The sequence below is a fragment of the Malaclemys terrapin genome, chromosome 13 (genome assembly GCF_027887155.1).
Source record: "Malaclemys terrapin pileata isolate rMalTer1 chromosome 13, rMalTer1.hap1, whole genome shotgun sequence".
Lineage (NCBI taxonomy): Eukaryota > Metazoa > Chordata > Testudines > Emydidae > Malaclemys > Malaclemys terrapin.
Genome location: NC_071517.1, coordinates 37227629 through 37246138, shown reverse-complemented (window position 1 = coordinate 37246138; position 18510 = coordinate 37227629). Strand labels below are relative to the sequence as shown.

Sequence of the window (18510 nt, the reverse complement as noted above, 5' to 3'; positions counted from 1 at the left end):
TATGACTATTTATACTCCTGTTATATCTCCCAACCAATGTGGCTCCAAGAGAATAGCTAGAAGCTACTTCTGGCAGTAACATCTTTAAAAAACACCGTTAATGAATTTCAAATCAATTACACCTGTATATAATAAATGAAGACAACAGGAATGTAAAAAAAAATAAAGGAATGGTTTTCAGCAGAGTTGAGTGGGGGCAGAAAATGAAAAGGACGGGGCTACACAGGAGTCACTGAGGCAGGGTGTGATGGGGAGAAAAACATTTTCAAATATGTTGAAAACATTATGTATCCTAAATATTTCTTTACTGGCATGAGGATTTTAAAATAAGGTGGCTTTTTACTGAAATTAGAAAATAAAGTGAAAATATTCTAATACATTTTTGAGAATTTTTGGAGCATAAAAATAAAAAGCATAAAATCAAAATATAATTAATTTACTCTCTGGGTTTTCTATTCTTCTCCCTTTTCTCTTCTTCTCTTTCATTTCTCGTTAGAAAAAGGGGAGAAAGTGAAAAAACGATAAAAAGGGGACAGTAGTAAAAAATCCAACAAAAGAAAACAAAACTGAAAAATCAAAACCTAATCATTTTAGTCAAATATTTGAAATGAAAATGTTATTGAAAATTTTTGTGAAATATTTTGTCTATAACTAGGTTCAAAAGAATTAGATAAATTCATAGAGGATAGGTCCATCAATGGCTATTAGTCAAGATGGCCAGGGATGCAACCTCATGCTCTGCGTGTCTCTAAGCTGCTGACTGCCAGATGCTGGGATTGGACGACAGGGAATGGAACACTTGGTAATTGCCCTATCCTGTTCATTTCCTTTGGGGCATCTGGCATTCGCCACTGTTGAAGGACAGGATACTGGGCTTGATGGACCATTGGTCTGACCCAGTATGGCTGATCTTATATTTATAACTTTTAAGGATTTAAATTGTTGTTTGACTGTGAAAATTAATTAAGCAAAGAAAGGCTTCTTCTTATTCAACCGATCTGTGATCCAGGTGTATCAGTGACTTTCAGTGGGACTTGTGCTCCTAAAATCTTAGAAGCATAGAATCACAGAATATCAGGGTTGGAAGGGACCTCAGGATATCATCTAGTCCAACCCCCTGCTCAAAGCAGGACCAATTCCCACTAAATCATCCCAGCAAGGGCTTTGTCAAGCCTGACCTTAAAAACCTCTGAGCAAGGAGAGTCCACCATCTCCCTAGGTAACCCATTCCAGTGCTTCATCCTTCTCCTAGTGAAAAAGTTTTTCCTAATATCCAACCTAAACATCCCCCCACTGCAACTTGAGGCCATTGCTCCTTCTGTCATCTGCTACCACCGAGAACAGTCTAGATCCATCTTCTTTGGAACCCCCTTTCAGGTAGTTGAAAGCAGCTATCAAATCCCCCCCCCTCATTCTTCTCTTCTGAAGACTAAACAATCCTAGTTCCCTCAGCCTCTCCTCATAAGTCATGTGCTCCAGCCCCCTAATCATTTTTGTTGCCCTCTGCTGGACTCTTTCTAATTTTTCAACATCCTTCTTGTAGTGTGGGGCCCAAAACTGGACACCAGTACTCCAGATGAGGTCTCACCAATGACAAACAGAGGGGAATGATCACGTCCCTCGATCTGCTATCAATGCTCCTACTTATACAGCCCAAAATGCCCTTCGCCTTCTTGGCAACAAGGGCACACTGTTGACTCATATCCAGCTTCTCATCTACTGTAACCCCTAGGTCCTTTTCTGCAGAACTGCTGCCTAGCCATTTGGTCCCTCATCTGTAGCAGTGCATGGGATTCTTCTGTCCTAAGTGCAGGACTCTGCACTTGTCCTTTTTGAACCTCATCAGATTTCTTTTGGCCCAATCCTCTAATTTTTCTAGGTCCCTCTGTATCCTATCTGTACCCTCCAGCATATCTACCACTCCTCTCAGTTTAGTGTTGTCTGCAAACTTGCTGAGGGTGCAATCCACACCATCCTCCAGATCATTAATGAAGATATTGAACAAAACCGGCCCCAGGACCGACCCTTGGGGCACTCTGCTTGAAACCGGCTGCCAACTAGACATGGAGCCATTGATCACTACCCATTGAGCCTGTTAAGTGCTTTTGAAATTCCACGTTTATCTGCTGTAGTGATGGAGACCATATAGTTAGCACCTACATAGATAATTAGATGGAGAACCTTGGAGAACAGCATAGCTGGTGTAAAGCCCAAGACATCAACCAATTTAGATTCTGTTGGGAAATATGGTAGGCAATTCTAAAGTGAAGGGAGCTTTACTGGAATTGGCCTGCCCACAACCTTACAAATTAGAAATCTTTTCTATTCTATCCTATTCCATTCAAAACTAGTACATGTATGTCTATTCTGTTCTATTATAAACTAGTAGAGATGGTTCTATTCTATTATATTCAAAGCACAAAAAAGGATGTTATCAGAAATGATACTGATCTATTCAGTAAAATTAGGAAATAGAATATTCCAATTGAGATGATTATACCAGGTCACACACAATAAATTACCATGTTTCTTTTGAGCTGGAATGTTTAAATTTGGGAACCCCGATTGGCTGCTGAGTCCAAAATGAGACCAAATTTGAATTTGACTGTTCAGTCAGAGGTCATTGAAAGGTCATCAGTATTTTCATCTTGCCCTTGTTCTCACCACTGCATCCAACTCACTTTCTGGAACTGGCCTAAACCCCAGAAATCCTGACTAATTTTCTACAGATCTAAGCCTTTGATCAGATTTATATCTCACAGCCAGGAAGAGAACCCAGGAGTCATGGGATTTACACTACTACAGGGTATAAACAGTAGGTGGGCAGCTTTTCTAATATTGGCTTGGGTTCTTAGAGGAGTCTAAGGGGAGGAAAATCTCTTATTCCATTTTTTAACAGAAAATTTGAACTAGACATTTCATTTCTTACATTTTCAAGTGTAAGAAAAGTAAGAGAAAGTGTTTCCCCGCTCCCTGCCACATACCATTTTCTCAGATATTTTTATTTTCCTCTCATTTTTACCTTTGGAGAAAATGAGTTAAAGGAAAAAAGAGGGAGAAAACTGGGTCATGGGGAGATTGAAAGTGGCATAGCCAAGCAGACAGTGCACTGGTGTGGAACTCAGAAAAGCTGTCTTCTAGTCCTGGCTCTGCAATTTGTCTGCCAGTTAATTGGACAACTCACTTTCCTCTTTCTCCTTCAGTTTCCCCATTTGTAAAACCAGGATAATGATAGTGTCCTCTCCTGTAATGTGCTTTGAGATCTATTGAGGAAAAGCACTATAAAGAGGTAAGTATTATTAAAATTGAAAAAGATTTCTTGTTGCTTCCCAGAAAAAGGAAACAAAGTGAAAATTTCAGTTAGAATTTGATATTTGAAAAAAAAATGGTTAAAATTGAAATGAAAACTTGGATTTGAATAGCAGTGAAATCCAAACTTTCATTTTCTTTGCTTTAGAAAATAAACCGTTTTTTTTAAAACAAAAACAAAACAAATATTTCATTGGTGTATTTTGTTTTAAAAAATGAGTCAATCAGCTCTAGAAATTTTCAAAAATGCTACTGGGAGTTCAGCATCCTTAATTCAAGGCAACTTTGAATATTTCACCCTAGATGCATACCTGGAAACCTTTATGTATTTTCCAATGCTGATGTTTAAAGTTCAGCCCCGGAACCCATTGGCACCGAAATATAGCAATTTGATTTTTCAGAGATATTGAGCACATGCTATTCCTGCTGAAGTCAATCAGACTAAATTCCTTCTCTTTTTGTAGCCCTGAGAAGATGCCAAAGGGGTCAAAGACCATCATTGTGTTAAAGTGGGTTACAGGTGTCAAGGCCATGAACTGGGCATCTGAATCCCCAAAATTGGTGGTTCTTAAATTTTCCATTCCATCTCCCCTCCATCTAGTGAGAATCTAGCTGGGACCTCCCTTCCATGTAGCATCTCTGACCTCTGTGTTGAGAACCCTTGGACTCTGAGAATCTCCACCTAAGCATGCTCTCTCCACATCCACATTCTTCCCAACCCTGAACTTCTAGGTCCCCATCAGGAATCTGTGGACCATGGGAGGTCTTCACCATCAGGGCTGCAGGAAGGTTAATGGAGACAATGGTTGGCTGAGGACTTGTTTGGGTGAGTAGTCCACTCCCTTTCACTCCCAAGGACCTCAGAACTGGAGACAATCACTGGTGGAACTCGTAAGTTTTGCTGAAGAAGAGTTATGCACTATTGGGCCTGAGGACACCGTGTGGAATTTAGCAAATAAAGGTAATTGCCAAACATGTATTGTTTAAAGGTGGAGTTTCATATTAATTTAATAACAGTAATGCACTGGGATTACATCATAATTATTATCATCATTCTTCCCTCTGCAGGCACATTTTGAAGCTAATCAATGGAGAAGATCCTCACCATCCCAATGACAGAATTTGTTCTCTGGGGCCTCACCCAGAGTCCTGAGCTGCAGCGATTACTCTTTATGTTTTTTTTTCATATTTTATGTGAGCGCCTGGCTGGGAAATTTCACCATCATCACAATCGTGATCACCGACCACTAGCTCCACACCCCCATGTGCTTCCTACAGGACAACTTGGCTTTCCTGGATGTCAATCATCAGTAAATACTCCAAAACTGTTGTCAGGTCTCCTCTCCAAGCGTAAAGCCATCTCATTCAATGAGTGCCTCCTCCAGATATTCTTCCTCCACTTCATCGCTGGTGCTATGTCATTATGCCTTGTGAGCATAGCGCTTGATCGGTACATGGTCATCTATAAACCACTGAGGAACATGACTATCATGAACGAGTGTGTGCACATGTTAGTGTTAGGCACGTGGCTGGCTTGATTAGCTTACTCTGCTATTCAATTTGGATTACTTCTCCAGTTACTGTTCTGTGGTCCAAATGTCCTGGACAATTTCTACTGTGATGTCCCACAGGTCATCAAACTGGCCTGCGCTGACACTCACTTGATAGAACTGCAGATGGTCTTCAGTAGTGGGTTAGGGGTTATAATAATATTCATCATTCTGCTTATTTCCTACTCTGTCATCTTAGTCAAGATCAGGACACACGTCGCAGACGGGAAGCACAAGGCTCTGTCCACCTGCGGGACCCAGATAATCGTGGTGTGTTTACAAGCCATACCCAGTGTCTTCATCTACACACAACCCTTGAAGCAGTTCACCCTGGACAAGGTGATATAAGTCATTTACACTGTAATCATCCCAATGGTGAACCCGATGATCTACATGCTAAGAAATGCCGAGATTGTGCTCAGGGAGGGAAACAGAGACATAATTTATCTTCCAGTGTACATTTGTGTTATAAATCTGATCTTAGTGATGCATCAGAGAGCAGGTGTTTAAGGCATGTGAAATGGGCGTGTAGTCAAAAGAGATCAAATACTGCATGCTCATGAGAATCTGTGCTCACAAATGGTCTGAGTACCAGAACCGCCATCTAAATTAAAAATAGCAGTCGGTGTAAATAAGACATGGTTCCATGCAGATAAATGGGCCAGATCCCCAGATGGAGGAAATGGGAGCATCTTCCTAATTGGCTTCCACCAGCTGGGGCTTTGACACTGAGAATTGCTGGCTGAAATTCTAAGAATTATTTCAACTGAAGAGGAATCCATAAAAATCAATATCTTCTCTGAAAAAAACCCGTTGAATAAATTATGGATCATCACCAGTGTAGTGATTGTGAAGATATTATTATACAATGTTCCAGTAGGTGGATACGTACATTCTTTTGCTTTATGGCTTGTTCTTTTCTCCATTATACATATATGCCATTAGGTGCATTTACAATATTACTTCTCATCAGAATGGCTTAATAACATTGAGACCTTACTTTCACAAGGAATTGGTTTTAATTTTCTTACATGATATTTCTATTTCTATCGCTAACTTCCCAGGTTAAACTAAACTTGTCTTTGGTTACCTTTTCTGCTAATCCTGATAAAAAGAGAGGTTGCAAAGATTTTTTTGCTTTTGTTTTTTCAAAACTGGCTTTTTTATTGATAATAGATCAATAACATTTTTTAAAAAAATCCCTTAGCACATTTCCCAGATCTTTAATTTCAAGAAAACTAAAAGAACAAGTAACTTTCCTAAATATATTTAGATTTTGGTTTTTTTACCATTTACTCCTTTTCTCTCCCTAAGAAAGAAAGAAAGGAATTTAGATAAAAAAGGAAAGATTTATGACATTTACAAGAGAAAAAAATTAAAAAAAAAAAATTGAGTAAATTTTCAAAGAATATTGTGATTCTTTTTTCTTTCCCAACAAGTTCTATATTTCCAAAGTTTAAGAACTAATGAGGGTGTTCTACACTGAAAAATATTTAGGTAAAAATGGGTATTTCTTCCTGAACAGATTTACACTCCCTATGTATCAGAATTCGGTTTTCAGATCCAAAAATGAATTATAACTATCTATAGTCCTGTAAGCAGTGCTTAATTTGTGCCAGGGCTTGCCAGGGCTGAGCCCCGGCACTCTATGCTTGTCAGTTCCTAGCCCCGGCACCTCTGGGATTGCTGTATCAGTTATGAATGTAAAAAAATGGCTTGAGCCCTGGCACCTAATTGCCAGAACACCGGCACCTCTTTCATTACAAATTAAGCACTGCCTGTAAGATATCCTGAACCAACACTGCTCTGAGAGAATAGTGACAAGCTAGGCCTGGTCCCCACTAAGCCCCCACTTCGGACTAAGGTACGCAAATTCAGCTACGTTAATAACGTAGCTGAATTCGAAGTACCTTAGTCCGAACTTACCGTGGGTCCAGATGCGGCAGGAAGGCTCCCCCGTCGATGCCGCGTACTCCTCTCGGCGAGCTGGAGTACTGGCGTCGACGGCAAGCACTTCCGGGATCGATCCCAGAACATCGATTGCCTGCCGCCGGACCCTCCGGTAAGTGAAGACGTACCCCTAGTTCTGACAGTAATATCTTTTAAAAAAGTCAATGAATTTCAGATGAATTACACCTATATATAATGAATGAAGTCAATGAGGAATATATATAAAAAAATAAAGGAATGGTATTCAACAGAGGTGAGTGGGGACAGAGAGTGATGAGGGCGGGGCTGCACTGGCGTCCGTGAGTGCAGGATATGATGGGTACAGGGTTGCACAGGGGTCACTGAAGGCAGAGTCTGAAAAGGACGTGGTTGTACAGGGCTCACTGAAGGGAGAGGTTGAAGGATAAGAGGATGCCCAGTGTTTAAGTTGGGCAGAGTGCTATAAGGAAGCCTCACTCTTTTTCCCTCGCCCAGTGACTATCCACTGTCATTATGAATGACTGTGAATTGCCAATATGAATAGCAATATATAGTCTTTGGCCTGGGTGATAGTGAGTATTGCTCTACCACTTGGTTGGTGATGTGGTCACCTGAGATGGGGGAGACACAAGGTCATATTCCTGCTCTATTGGCTGTTTAATTATTTATAAAAAAAAAAATTGAACAACTTCAATACGCGAGACTGAGAAGAACTCAGCCCAGACTATCCCATAGCCCAGTGTCAGGGTTGTTTTCCTGTAATGGGGGAGACCCTCATTCAATTCCTTTATCCTCATTAGATGAGGGTTGAGGGGGAATGAACCCAGGTTTCTTACATTTTTGGTGAATGCCCTGACCACTGGGTAAGGCTTATGAGGGAGCACCCTACCACTACCACCATGCTGTTTGCCTTCTGTGGTTTTGGAAATATTTTATTTGCTTTTGGCAAAATGCCTGAAAGTCTAAACAAAATTTCTCAGGTTGATACAGAATGAAATACTTTGCTTTGGCATTGCCAATGTGTCAGTTTGTTTTGAGGTCAAAACTTCTTGGACTTTTCAATCACCAAAAATGTTTTTTAAAAATGTTATTTTCTGTTTGATCTGAAACTGAAAATTAATTTCAAATGTTTAAACAGCCAGTGAACCAAAAAAGTCCGTTATTCATCCAACTCTACCCGTAATGACTTGGCATGGCAACAGGTTTGATTTCCATTCTATTCTATTCCATTCTACTCTAAGCACTAAAAAGGATCCCATCACTGTTGTTACTGAAGTGCCTGATAAAATTAGGTAGAGGGATGTTCTAATTGACAACTTTATACCTCGTTAACACAATAAGTCCCCAGGTGCCTGCTGAGCCTCATTATTGACATTTCAGGTCTCTGACAGTATATTGGCTGCTGAGTCCAAAAGCAGACCAACTTTGGACTTTGATCTTTTTGAATCATATCTCACCAAATGTTACCAGTCCTTCAGTAAAGCTCTTGGACAATATATGTCAAATGGGCCCATGAGGGATCCAGAAATACAATTACTCCCTGCTCTAATCGTTGAGATCACTCCCCATCTAGAATTGACATGGAACCGAGAAGCCCTGAATTTTTTCTCTCCCGCTCTAACTCCTTGTTTGGCTCTATCCTTCTCAGATAGAACAGGAACAAAATCCAGCGGTCATGGGATTTCCTCAGCTTCGGAGGCCAGTCAAATATCCAGTTCTTCCACTGTGTCCCAAATAGCTTCTCAGCACAGGAAGGAATTTTCAAAGCCCCTAATGTTTGCATGGCTAGAATAAACACATGAAGAGACTGAAGAATGCCATGAAGTTTTTAATGACTCCTCTTGTGAATGAATCCCCAAATCTCCAAAGGAGCAACTGTCTTGATTGTGCCTACCAAAGCTCAAGGGTATTTCAGACACTCTTTGCTCCTAGTATCAGCCTTAGTAGGGGTAAATAAGCATATAAGGGGAAGATTTCTGGGGCTATGTCCTCCTTGGAATCAGGTCTTCTTCCCCTGCTGGTCAGGACCTCAATCATCAGCTCTGAGGTTTGACTTCCCAGGCCATCTTCGATCGTTTGGAGGCAGCTGGCTCTGAGATCACAGATACGGCAGGTCATGTAAGGTATTGACTCTTGATTCAGAAAACGTGCCATGTGATATTAGGGATAGGTACTGTTATTATAAGGAGGACAGATGCTCAGAGACCCCCACTGATAAAGAAAGAATGACCTGGTTGGGAGATAACATGTAACACTCACAGAGTTGTCTGAGGTCTTCCTGTGCCTAAATCTCTCGAACTAGGTTTCTCTCATGGCAGGGCTGTAAGCTGCTCAGATCTGAGAGAGATGTCACTGGGACAGTGTGGAGGTGTGAATGACAATGAGAAAGAGCCCAGGGAAGTGTCCTGCTATGCAGATAAAACCACAGTGAGATTCCCATTGTGGGCTTCTTGCTTTTATAAAAGCTTACCTTTTTTTAGCTGTCTAATAGCTTTAGTCTGGGATTTCAAAGCTATCAGAATTTCGGTAAGAGCTTGGCACCTCAGTCCCTTAGTCTCCTTGAAAACTACCAGCCTAAAAGTGCCTGAAATGTTCAAAAGCCACGTGTCTAACAGGGATCAAGGTGCAGCCCATGCTAATGCAGTATGCCTCTCTGTTTGATTAGCATGAGTATGGACAGAGATTTATGGGTCTCCTACAGCAGCTGACCTAACAGTTTTGGTCACTTAATTCAGCTAGTAGACGCTCATGCTTTTACATCAAGATATCTTGAGTTCAGTCCTTGGACATGTCCCCTGTAAACCTCCAAACCTTAAAAGCTGCACCAAATTAGGGAGTCTCTGAGGTCTACAGGATGGTGGTGGACAATGCCTCCCCCCAACAATTTCACTGCCTTCCCCCCAAAGTTATCCACCTCATTGCCATTGTACCTTGAGTGCTTCATGGTCATTAGAGGATTGACCCTCACAGCCCTCCTGCCAAGCAGGGGAGTTGCAGAACTACTCCCCCTTCAGATAGAGAAACCGAGGCACAGAGTTTGTGTTTTTCAAAGGACCATGGAGAGGTTAGGAATCCACTTATCAAAGGGAAGATCAAGTGGAATTGGTCACTTAGCTCCCTTATTCTCTTTGGAAAATCCCACACCAGGAGGGGATGTGAGTTATCCATGAGCACAAAGGTTGTCTGTGGCAGGACAGAAATTGAACCTCACTCCTCAGAGCCCAAGGTCAGTGGTTTACCCACAAACCCATCCCCCCACATTGCTCACAGCAATATCTCACTGTCATTTAGAGCTGGTTGACATTCTTTTACAGAAACAGATGAATAAATAAGTAAATATATAATTCTGTCAACAAATTGTGGATGGGAAAATCTGTTTTAATAATTTTTTTAAAAAATCATCTGAATAGTTCAAAGACAAATATTTGTTTCATGAAACCTTGAACCAAAAATTCCAGTCTTTACATTTTCAAGTGGGCAAAAAGTGAAGTAAAGCCATTTTTCTCACCTTCTCACACCTTTTTCTTCCCTCCTTCCCTCCCCCTCATTTTTCCAAATGGCAAACTAAAAATGGGAGAGAAAATGCATGGGAAGATATGGAGAATACAAACACCAAAAAAAGAAAACTAGAATTTGTTTTTTTTAAATGCTGAATCAAAATTAAAATGTCAGTATGAAAGTGATCAAAATAAAATTGGGATTTGAATAGCAATGAAATGAACATTAACATTTTGTCACATTTTAAAAAAATCCCTGTGAAAAAGGTTTGAACCAAAAATATCATGTTTTTCCTTTGCAAGATTTTTATGGAAATAATATCTTTTTAAAGCAGCTCTAGAGATTTTCCAAAATTGTAATGGAAAACAGGTGTCCACATCTTCTGGGTGGGATTGAACATCTCAGGCTAAGCGCATACATGGAAATCATTGTGTTCACAATTTTTAAACACTGGTACTTAAAGTTCTGCAGCAGAATTCATAGGCACTGAAACACACCTGCTCACCTCAGAAAAGATCAGTCAGTAAGATGGAATCTCTTTGGTGGATGAGCTGCTGTAAAGGGAAAAAGTTAATATGCTCAGCACCTCTGGTATTGAGGCCATACATTCAGCATCTGAATCCCTTAATTTGGTGGCTCTCAAGTTTTTTCCATTCCAGCTCCCATCCCATCGGGACCTTACTCCCATTTAGCCATATATGTAGGTCAATCTGGTCATAGTGATCTTCTGACACCTGGTTGTGACCCTCAGGCTGAGAACCCCTGGACTCTGAGAATCTTTACCTAAGTGCAACCCTTTGCAACTCCTATCCTTCCCAACACCGAACCTCTAGGCTCCAAGAAGACTCTGTGGACCTTGGGAGCACTGCACCACCAGAGCTGTAGGAAGATGAATGCAGACTGGGGTTAGCTAGTGCTTCTTTGATGGACAAACCACTCCTCTTCACTCCCAAGTACCCCATGCAGATCCCCAATGGGGGAGCTCTTAGGGTTTGCTGAAGCAGAGTTCCCCTGCAGTGGAGCTGAGGAGATAGTGTTTAATTTAGGAAAATCAGGAACTACCCATTCCCAATGTCTTTCTTAAAGTGGAGTTAACATTGATTTAATATCAGTAATTTAAAGGTGGAAAAATATAAAAACATTTTATTAATTATTATCATTATTCAGATTCCAGGTATATTTTAAGGACACGAAATGGAGCAGAAGAACCTAACTGCCACAGTGACAGAATTTGTCCTCTTGGGCCTCACCCAAAGTCCTGAGCTGCAGCGATTCCTCTTCATCATCTTTTCCATAGTCTACCTGACAACCTGGCTGGGAAACTTCATCATCATCACCACCGTGATCTCCAACGACCGACTCCACACCCCGATGTACTTTCTGCTGGCCAACCTAGCTTTCATAGATATTAGTGATTCTACAGTCAGTGTGCCGAAGATGCTGTCGGGTCTCCTCTCCCAGCACAAAACCATCTCATTCAATGAGTGCATCCTCCAGATGTTCTTCTTCCACTTCATTGCTGGTGCTATGGTCTTTTTACTTGTGGTGATGGCTGCCGATAGGTACGTGGCCGTCCATAAACCATTGCGATACTTAACTATCATGAACCGGGGCGTGTGTGTGGGGTTAGTGGCAGGCACATGGATGGGTGGATTGGCTCACTCTACTATTCAGATTGGATTGGTCCTCCAGTTACCGTTCTGTGGGTCAAATGTCCTGGACAATTTCTACTGCGATATCCCACAAGTTGTCAAACTGGCCTGCACCGACACCTACCTGTTTGAGCTGCTGATGGTCTCCCAAAGTGGAGTACTTGCCATAATTATCTTCATCCTCCTGCTCATTTCATACACTGTCATCTTAGTCAAGATAAGGACACACCTCAAGGAAGGGAAGCGCAAGGCTTTCTCCACCTGCGGAACTCAGATCATGGTTTTGTGTTTAATATTCATACCCTTCATCTTCATCTACGCTCGACCCTTCCGGAAATTCCCCATGGACAAGGTGGTCTCTGTCCTTTACACTGTAATCACCCCAATGCTGAATCCAATAATCTATACACTGAGGAACACCGAGATGAAGAAGGCTATCAGGAGACTGATGAGCAGAATGCTCTTCTCAGGGAGGGAAATGAAGACGTAATTTTTTTTTAATGATCACTTTTTAAACATTTTGTTTTTATCAAGTTTCATGAACATGTTGCACAGTGTTAACAAATCTTATTCAGAATCTGTGTTTGTTCCCTGTATAAGAATGTCACCCATGTACTTTTAGTTCCATCATTAATAGAGTGGAAGTAGTACTTAATTTTTTATGGTAGTATGAGAGGCCAGGGCCCCATTGTGCTGGATACGGTAGAAAATCTCTGTTCCTTAAAGCTTACAATCCAAGGGCTAGACTATTCGCTACCTGAAAACTTTGTTAACACAAAGCTAAAGCTGACTGTCAGTGCCTCTAGTACCTGTCTAGAAAGTCAAACGTCCTTATACTTAAACCTCTGAGACTCAGGAAATACAGCCCCATAACCTTAACTCTGCCCCTGGAGCTGGCAAGAGACACTGGGGATATACTGTAAGCATGGTTCAGTCAGGAGCTGCTCTATAAGAAGCAACCACAAAGAATGACTAAGCAAATGTGCCCTTTTATCTGATGTGGGTTGTCCCACAGATTTAATCTACACTATTATCATTATTGTGCTAGTCCCAAATGGTATGTTTTCACTGTAGCTAAGAGTGAGCCTCTCAGCCCAGATAGACAGACTAGTGTGCTAGAAATAGCTGTGTGGACTTGTGACATCAACAGATGCTCGGGCTATCCACCTGAGCTCAGACCCAGGGGATCTCCTACTAATCTCCTTGCTTCCAGGCTATCTTGTGACTGTGAGTTCCACTGGCCAATTGCTAGTGGATGATGATCTGTGTTTTGTGTTATCATTACAGTATCTCAGTGATGCATTCAAGAGCTAAGGTTTAAATGAAAAGAAACCCAAGCATTTGAAAGTACGGAAAATAACTCAAAAGATCTATTTAGCTCTTTGCAGGATCAGGGCCTTAGATTGTCAGCTCTTCATGGCAGGCCACTGTTTTTTTCCCCCCGGTTTGTACAGCTCTTAGCACAATGGGTGCTACTGCAGTACAAATTATAAAGGGAAAAGAATGGACAGACAGACAGATGGGGAGGAAACTAAGAAAGAAAGAAAGAGAGAGGGGCTATGTGTCAAAATGTGTTTGTGTGTGAGAGAGAATGAGATGTCATTTTGTGTGCTCTGAAGATCTGCCTCACTCAGACAAGGGCTGTGTCCAACCAGTCTCATGTCCCACCAGTCACCCAACAGCTACTGCATTCTCAGATTTACAGATGTTTCTCACTGTGCACTATTGTGCATTTGTGAATGCACAAAATTGTGTTTATCAGTGAAAAATGTTGTACGAGTGCATTATGTTGTTATGTATTGTAAATGTGCATTATTGAGTGTGTTTCAATGTGTACATTAGTATGGGTATGAGTGTGTTTATCAGAGAACATTAACAATAACTTAAACTCTGATCCCAGTATTAAAGACAAAAACTGCTATGTTCCTGCAGCTCCTGGAGATTTTAGTGAGTTCAAAGTTGGTGTCTACAAGGCATCATTTCCTTATATGCCAAGTCCAGGTCATTTCTGAGATCCTTCAACATTTATATTTGCTGTCTTGGTACTATTAAGACAATATTTGCAATAATTATTTGAGCCACATTTTCAAATGCTGCTGTTTTTCTGCATCCTCCAAGGACTCCAGATTTGCACACAAACATTACATATTTTGACTTTTATTTTCAAGAGTCTAAGGCAGTTAGTGCACTAGATGGGAATTCAGAAACTTGGTTCAGGCCAAGGTTCTCAAAGGTATTTAGGCTCCTGCGTCCTCTGGGTCTTGGCTCCTGATTTTGCCACTGACCTTCTTAGTGGCTTTGGACAATAGCCAATACTTGGTGCTTCAGAGCAGGTCAGAAATCATCTTGCCCACTGCTGGACCTGGGATGTAATTTACTTGTATGCCCTTAGGCCAGAATTTTCAGAAGAAGTCAGTACCCTGGGTGGTGAATTGAGCTGTTTGTGAAATTATTTTCATGTTCGTCAATGTTTTTCCTGGAATTTTTTTGAGGTTTCTTTTCAAGAAAAATCTGACAAATTTCAATGACAACTGAATTTTTTAGAGACCCTGTCAATGGAATTTGGATTCCTAACTCCCTTTGGCTCAATAAAACCAGTCATAGTGACTGCAGCTGACAGGGACATTGGGAGGCACAAAGGTTGTGTAGCTTGTTTAAACTCACACCGTCAGTGGGAGACCTTAGAGCAGAATCTAGATCTCCTGATTTAAGAGGAGAGTTTCAAAAGAATTAAAGGAAGTTATGTGCCAACACCATTGAATTTCAATGAGTGTTGGACATCAAGCTCCTTTAGTCTCCTCTGAAATTTCCAGTCTACTTCCCCCTTTGAAGATTGCACAGGGATGAAATGAGCCTCATGATCCACTCTAATGTGGGAACTATCATAACTCAACTCTACAGCTGGTCACAAAACCAAGACCTATTAAATGGCTGCAGTGTCTGTGCCAGGAGTGGTTAAAAATGTTCCATTCAGACTGTTTTCAGTGCAAAATTGCAGGGGTGACAAAACAAAGTGCTCACAGAAAGTGCCTACAGTCCTTGAAAATTGTCAAGATTTCATTTGAAAAAAAGATGAAAACATAGAAAATGAACATTTTTGGCTGAAAATCCATTTTTTTAGAATTTAATTTACTTTAATAGTTTGTAAGTATCAGAGGGGTAGCCATGTTAGTCTGGATCTGTAAAAAGCAACAGAGAGTCCTGTGGCACCTTTAAGACTAACAGATGTATTGGAGCGTAAGCTTTCGTGGGTGAATGCCCACTTTGTCGGATGCATGCATGCAATCCCTCTTCAGGAACAGGGAGAGAAAGGATTTAAACAGGGTTCCCCCACCTTTCCAGAGCATGCATGCATCCGACGAAGTGGGCATTCACCCACAAAAGCTTATGGTCCAATACATCTTTTAGTCTTAAAGGTGTCACAGGACTCTCTGTTGCTTTTTAATAGTTTTTGTCAACTTTCAGATGTAAATGTTCAATTTTTGGAAATTTTGCTTTTTTGACAAAAAGTTAATTTTTTTCTGAAAGGAAAAAAAAATCCACTTTCCAGCCGGTTCTATTCTAGGCCAATCTTTAACACATTTATCCTCGCGATCCTGCTGCGAGGCAGGGAAGTGTTATTATCCCCATCTAGCAGATGGGGAACTGAGGCACAGAGGCCTAGTTTCACAAAGTCTGGGTTTAGTTTCCTGAGTCACAGTTTTAGGCACCACTGTGATTCACACAACTCCTGCTGAACCCCGTAGACCCCTAAACTCACTCGTCACCTCAATTTTCAGGGTAAATGTTCCCTCAGCATCTAAGTTTATGCCTTTGAGAATGGGCACTGCTGAATCCCCCCAGGCATCTGGATGCCAGTCTCCTAGAGAGATCCACAAATGAGGGAAGATACACACTTCGTCTAACTAATTAAAGAGTCGTTGGCCCAGAGGGGATAGACCAAAGGTCTCCCATCTTGTCACTCTAACCATCAGACTACTATAGAGTCATTCTCTCGCTCTCTCTCCTCCCCAATGTTTTTTTAAGTATTCAATCTGCACCGGAACAGCTTCAACAGGAGTCCCACATCAGAATATCCCATAGCCAGGTGATTAGAGCACTCTCTGGAAAGGTGGGGGAACCCTGTTTAAATCCTTTCTCCCCCTGTTCCTGAACAGGGATTGAACTTGGGTATCTCACAGGGGAGTGCTCTATGCCCTGGACTAAAAGTTACAAGATGGCCACCACTGCCGTTTCCTGTGCTTCTGACAAACAGGGTTTGAATGGGACCAGATCTGGTAGGTCTCCTTTAAGCATACCTACGAGACTGGGCCCCTCATGCATGCTAGGCGGGTGAATGCCTATCTTTCCTGGTTTGTGGATCACTCTGGGAGACAGGCATCCGAACACCTAGAGGGAGATGGCATTGCTTATGCTCAAAGTCAAAAACTTAGGTACTGAGAGCTGTTATCCTGGCCATTTAAGCATTGAGAGATGAACAGATCATCTGAAAAGAATAAATAAATTGGGTCAAGGAAAACATTTTGTTTTGATAATTTTCATAGGTTTATTGGAGGGCTTTGGGATGTTTGACCACATGGAGACATTCATGGACATTTTTATTAATGACCTTCGAACAAAAAGATAGATAGATAGATAGTATTTTCTCTGGTAAGCACACTCTTTCTATGACTCAATCACTTGGATTTTTTGTATTCCCACCGGTATGATTATAAGCACAAGTTTCTTGTGCCTCCTCAGGAGATATTAACAAAGTTCAAACAAGTCAACTGTGTTTCAAGTCAAGGTGTGACCTGTCTTACATCAGCTCCCTTGGACATCTCTTTAATTCTTTTGTCACTTTGGCCCTGCCTCTCAAAGGCTGGTGGAACCGTTAGAAGTAGTGCGGTCTCAGTTAGAGGAGACAGTGCAAACCTTGCTTTGTGCTGCTGCTGAGTTAGTTTAGCGAAGATCTGGAGTTTATGTTTGAGGTAGATGCAGCCATGTAGCCTACAATAGAACAAACTCCTCTCTGCTGAGTGCCCAGTGTGATCTCTTCATATACTGCTTTTGAGATTTACCATAACACCATGATAAAACAGGCACCAGTTCCCCAGACACTTGATATTCTGGTGACTTTACCTGGATTCCAAACAAGGTAAGGTATTGAGGCATTATGTATTTAAAGGTATATTTTCTTATTGATTTCCTGGTTATTCTTTCTTATTCTGTCTATATGCTCTCAATTGTAATCGATTTTAGGTCAATACTCCCACAGATTTCCTTAGTGCCAGGTCTGAATTATACCTTATTTTAGCCTAGCACTAAAAAGCCTTTTTGCCCATTTCTTCAGTTAAATATTGCCAGGCATAGCACTGAAGTCAATGGAAGAACGCACCATAGTAAAGACTATGCCTGAAGGGAAGTGCTTGAAGAACTGGGTCCAAAACTGCTACATGGTTAGCAAGAACTAGTTCTTCTCTTCCACCCACAAAAGTACTTGCTCTGGCCAATAAATAAATAAATAAATAAAGAAAGAAAGAGCCTGACCCTGGAAACACATAAAGAACATGAGGACAATTATTGATAGAAATAAGCCTATTGATTTCAGTGAGACTGCTACCAGAGAATGACAGAACTGTAGGGCTGGAAGGGACCTTGAGAGATCATCTAGTCGGGCTCCCTTTCCTGAGGCAGGATTAAGTATGCCTAGACAATCCCTGAGAGGTGTTTGAGACAAGTTCTTCACAGGCATAAGTATTTGTTTGCAGCATCAGGATCTTGTTACGGACATTGTCAACCAGCAATCTACTCAGTTGATCGATACATAGTTAGATAGATAGATTGTAAAGAATTGCAGATGTGGCATATGATTCTGAATGCTCCTGCCATCTGCTGGGGATTTATGATTTATTTTAAAATGCTTTCTTTCCCTGCTGAAGCGTTAAACTGTAACACAAATGACAGAGACAACTGACCAGTTAAGGGTGGAAACACAGAAAATGACTCTACACAGATAGTTTATGTCTAAAACATGCAGTGATCTCGCTGGATAACCTGGAATAATATTTGCTCTCTAAGCTCTTTTACTAACAGTTATCTCAGGAGGTGATTGTGATAATAGTAGGCAAAAGAAATTCCAGAGAGAAGTTTGATTTGTAAGATGTTGCAGTCCCTTGAAGAAAAATCTCTTTAAAAAATCCTATATAATATCCAACAGGGAAAGTCTCTCTCTTTCTCTCTATCTCTATCTCTATCTCTATCTCTATCTCTATCTCTATCTCTATCTCTATCTGTAAGTAGAAATAAGGGAGCTCAGAACTGTCACCTGTGGATGAAATGAGGGAAGAGGGGCTGTCATAAATATAAAGGGTAACAACCTTTATGTATGCAGTAAAATAAAATCCCTCCTGGCCAGAGGTAAAGAATCACTTTACCTGTAAGGAGTTAAGAAGCTCAAATAATCTGGTTGGCACCTGACCAAAAGGACCAATAAGGAAAGAAGATACTTTCAAATCTGGGACAGGGGGAGAGGCTTTGTTTGTGCTCTCTTTGGATAGAGAACAAACAAAGAGAGCACAAACAAAGCCTCT

At 41.1% G+C, this 18510-nt stretch overlaps 1 protein-coding gene and 1 pseudogene across 1 annotated transcript; both read left to right on the top strand.

Annotated features, from left to right (window-relative positions):
* The first annotated feature begins 4397 nt into the window (after window positions 1-4397).
* LOC128847355 (olfactory receptor 4D2-like) lies at window positions 4398-5369 on the top strand (annotated as a pseudogene).
* A 6111-nt stretch (window positions 5370-11480) lies between these two features.
* Window positions 11481-12428, top strand: LOC128847937 (olfactory receptor 4D2-like). The gene has a single exon (XM_054047664.1). The coding sequence runs from the start codon at window positions 11481-11483 to the stop codon at window positions 12426-12428; it is 948 nt and encodes a 315-aa protein (XP_053903639.1).
* The last annotated feature ends 6082 nt before the right edge of the window (window positions 12429-18510 follow it).